General features: G+C 33.5%; 1 protein-coding gene across 1 annotated transcript; it reads right to left on the minus strand.

Moving 5' to 3' along the window:
• Positions 1-298: 298 nt before the first annotated feature.
• LOC103840292 (probable purine permease 4) lies at positions 299-1,970 on the minus strand. The gene has a single exon (XM_009116787.3). The coding sequence runs from the start codon at positions 1,695-1,697 to the stop codon at positions 522-524; it is 1,176 nt and encodes a 391-aa protein (XP_009115035.1). The 5' UTR covers positions 1,698-1,970; the 3' UTR covers positions 299-521.
• Between the last annotated feature and the right edge of the window lie 2,691 nt (positions 1,971-4,661).

Genomic DNA, 4,661 nt, shown 5'->3' on the forward strand with positions numbered 1-4,661 from the left:
TACTATATTTAAAAAAAAAATTAAAGTGCTAAATTTTTTGGACTTTGATATTATTTGAAATAATGGCGATTGTTGAAAAAATCTAGTGGCTATTAGTGATTTATTTACTCGTTTCAAATCTTGATCTATTTGTAATAAAATCCGAGTAGTGAAAGTCAAATTAAGATCTTGATTTTTGCTTTGCTACTTGTTTTTTGTTCTGTCAAATGAACCTTTTATAAAATTTAATATTACTAAATGGGAATTAATAATGCGTAATTTCATACAATAGAGACTATTGACCGACATTGAAACCCACTTAAAGGATTACATAATTAGTATTCATTGATAGATAATTCATAAATATAACCAAAAGAGGAAAAACAAAAAAAAACCTAAAACAAAAACAAAAAAAGCAGATGCATTACCTAAAAACAAAAATAAAAGTTGAGAAGAAAAAGAAAACACATAAAAGATACTACTTTTTAGTATTTGGCTTCCTAAAATTCATAACGGCTATCTCAATCACACATATATCATCATCAAACCCTTTCATCCGCCGCCGCCACGTCATCTTTAACCTTACCCATCTCCACCTCCATCTCTCCACCGTCTTCCACCGTCTTCATACCGGAATGTCCCTTCTCCTCCTCCTCCTTCTCATTCTTCTCATCCTTCTTCATCTTCACGTAAATCCCATATACATAAGACGAGAATCCCCAAATACATAGCACCGTCGACACAATCTTCACGCCGCCGAACGCATCGCCGTACACCACCACACCTCCAATCACATTCATAGCTAGTAACGCCGTCATGCAGATACCTCCGGTGATACCAGACGTCAAATAAACCATCCCTGACGTGGCCGCGAAACAGAGCTGCCATGTCACCACATTTGCAAAAATCGCAACTGTCCAGTAAACCGTCGGTCCTTTAGTGAAAACTTGGTTCGCTTCCTTAACCATTTCTTTAAACCCGCCGTCGAAAGCCATACCGATTGTGGCGAAAACCGTGGCAGAAAATTCCATAACCAGTTGCATCTCCATGACCATTGCGTAGCAATAAACGGACCTGTAGACCCTCTCCGTCACGGGCAGGTAGAGCGCGAAGAGTAAACCGGCCCCGATCGTGGATAAAAACCCGATGAAATATTTGGTTTTAGTTAAACCGGCCGGTTTATCTTGGCTCGAACCGAGAGCTAATAAAACAGAGCTTAACGTTAAGAGAACAACGCAGTTGAGATTTGAGAAAGTGACTTTCTGTTTCACTATGATCACGGACAAGATCAGAGTGAAGATGAGTTGTGTCGAGAGGAGAAGTGATGATGTGGACACTGGGAGGTACGAGGTACCCCATGAGAAGAGGAAGTTGTTGAAACCGAGGATGAGTCCGATTACGACGGAGAAGAGGAGATGGCGGTGTGTGAAGCGCGTGAAGGGACGGCGCTTAGTTGTTTTGAAGACGAAGTAAGGGAAGTAGATAAGCCCGAGGAGGAGTGGGAATCCGGCGGATTGGACCCACGTGGAGACCCACCGGCTCGAGCCACCGTGGACGAAGTAGTATTTCGCGAGGAGGCTCGAGGCGATGGAGCCGACGAAGAGGCAGCCATAAGTGGCGATGAGGAGGCCGAGGGATCGCTTGACCGGTGCTTTGACCAGGTTTTGTTGCTGTTCTCCTTCTTCTTGTTGATCTGCGTTTACTCGAACATCACTCATTTTTGTCTCTTTGTTTTTGATATATTTTATGATCTCTATTTGTTTATTTAATTTGCAGATTTTATTTCAAATGAGAAGAGAAAGAAGAAAGAAGATGAAGATGAAGAGTTGAAAAGGTGAAGACGTTTTGGTAGAGGAATAGTTTCAGTGTCTAACCACGTACACTCACTCGGATATATATACCAATATGTTATTTTTGAATTAAGGATATCACTGCATCTATTCTATTTTATTAAAACAAAGTACAAAACAATATTGCCTACTTTAAAGTGATTTTTACTGATTTTTATTTCTTTTTAAATGATTTCTAACAACTTCATTTATTTTCTTTTTAAAACAATCCAACATCATTTATTATAAAAGTACAAAACCTAACTTATATATTTTTAATTGTTATATCTTTTACATTTTTCACTATTTTTAATTACTTCATTAATAATATAACAGAATCATTTATTTTACATGTTAACAATAATAATTTGACATGTTTAAATGAAATTATTCTATTTTTGACAAGAATTCAAAAGGGTTAACAAAGATTTTTGTTTGTTTACATAATCAGTTAGTTAATTACTCGTTCAAGTACAAGTTATATTTTTGGGTATTGTGTTTTTGGGGTTTTCGAATCAGGCTCCATTTAGGAATTATAAAAATTTTGGTGGATTTCGAGTCGGATCCTCCCAAGTCCGAGTGGATTTGGTTTTGATATATAAAAACCTAAAAATATTCAAATAACCAACGTATCTGAAACAAATTCGGATATTTGTACCAAAAGTAACCAATTCGGTTCCTTTATTTTGAATCCAAACTAAAAATAACCTAAAAGTAAACAAATAATCAAAAGTAACCATATTACTTGATTTGATTCGAGTTCGATTCAATATAGAAATCTAAAATATCCATATACATATACAATTAATTATATGGTGACAAATGTTAAATATAACACTAATCATAAAAACAAAATATATTTTTTTTAAAAAGTAAAAATTAATATCCATGCAGATGCGAAGATTAATCTATATAGTATTCAATTTATATTGTCAGTCAACTAAATTATTTCAGTTAATTAAAGTGATGTATTGGCAATTGGGGCGTTACTATCATCAAACTATGTTAAAATACGTCTTTCGAGGTTTAGGCCTAAAGAGTAGTCCACAAAATTATCGAAGTTTTTTATTAGTGTTGTCCATATGACATACCTTTGTAATTCTTATGTTCCAAGAAAAATACGATTTTATATTACAGTTATTTTTGTGTAAAAACTAGTATGAGCAGATAGAGAGAATCCAATTAATCGAACTGGACGCAGTCTCATAAAAGCGGTATGGGTTGTGTTTGGATCAACCGAGTAGAGCTTTAGATTTTGTATCATGGATGTTCGGGTCGGTATGTATATATCTGAAACCCGATCGAATATATTCACAGCCCGAGTTCATATTTCTTCAAATCTTAGAATTTCCTTTTCATAACTCAATCAAGCACCAAATCTAAAAAAAATAGTGATATTTTCTCCACATATATTATTATAAACTTTATTTTCATATATTCACTCCAATTTCATTTTTTCCTCAACGATTTAAAAACCTGAAACCCTAAATTTAGAATTTTGTGTAACATTTTTGATTCTTCCAAACGGAAACATTCGCTTCCATTCACCTCTTGTTAAAGAGACTTCAAGGATCATTTACAAGTATTCATAATTATTATTTGTATTTAATATATACACAAGATCATGAAAATCAATCTTTTTTCAGTTTTGATTTACCGGATTCAATTTGGTAAACAATGATTTTGAACTTTCTCGCATATGTTTTTTGTTGTTAGCACAAAGTCTGCAAGTTTATTTTGAAATTTGCATATGATTTGTTGTTACCTTATTAGTCTCATTTCCTGAATCGTTTTCCTATTAGTGTATGATTTGTTGTTAGCTCAATATTCTCTTTACTCAAACTTCTTCTTCTTAGAGCTTGATTGGTTTCCCCGTTACCACCCGCAAACGCAGCTTTTGCGGTTGGTAGCGGTTGACAGCGTTTCGAAACAATCATCCAAACCGTTACAAATCGCTTCAAACCGCTCCGAACCTCTTAAAATCAAAAGCTGGTTCCAGCTAGCCTTTGCGGTTGCGGGCGGTTGCGGGAGGATAATTTTTTTTTCTTTTTCTTTAAAAACCATATAAATACAAAAATAAAAATATTCAATAAATTTTTTAAAATGGAATTATAAAAATACTAAAATATATCTATTATATTTTAATTAATATTATAAAATTTTAAAATAAAAATATTTTCTATAATTTTAAAAATTTAAAACTATAACTTTGAAAATATAATTTACATATTTATTATAATATTATGATTTTTGATATTTTTATAATTATATAAAATGTAAATATTGTTAATTTATTATTTAACCGCTGCTGTATTTGGTAGTTAACCAGTCATAATTATCCCGCAAACGCACCAATTTTTAACCGCAGAACCAGTCGTACAAATCTCTTAAAACCGCTAGAAACCGCAACCACCCGCATCCGCAAACGCCCGCAGCCGCAACCGCAACCGCTGCGTTTGAACCAGTCAGGCCCTTAATTTTGTGTCAGCACAATGTTTTGTATTTTGTTATCGTTAAGTGCTATGAATATATGTGATTTGTTTTTGCGTTAAAATTGTTATCTTTACCTATGAGTTTTATTCTTCTTTGTTGTTAGCATAATATTTTTATATATGATTTATCATCAAAAATTATGATTGGTTTTAAAAAGTTTTCTCCAGCCAAACCCTTCTTTTACCTTAATGATTTCAGTCATCGACAAAGTCATAAAGTTACTCATCCCTTATATATTAAAATAGGAACATTATTAAGAATAAACCTTGTTTTTATGTGTGATTTACAAGAGTGTCATTTACACGTGGCAGTTCTACAATCACTCTCAGCCCTTTTATCTAATAAGGATTAGTTTACTAG

Source organism: Brassica rapa, chromosome A09 (assembly GCF_000309985.2).
Source record: "Brassica rapa cultivar Chiifu-401-42 chromosome A09, CAAS_Brap_v3.01, whole genome shotgun sequence".
NCBI lineage: Eukaryota > Viridiplantae > Streptophyta > Magnoliopsida > Brassicales > Brassicaceae > Brassica > Brassica rapa.

What these genes read in the sequence shown, in the direction of transcription:
- LOC103840292 (XM_009116787.3), bottom strand. Translation starts at nt 1,697, where the DNA reads ATGAGTGATGTTCGAGTAAACGCAGATCAACAAGAAGAAGGAGAACAG.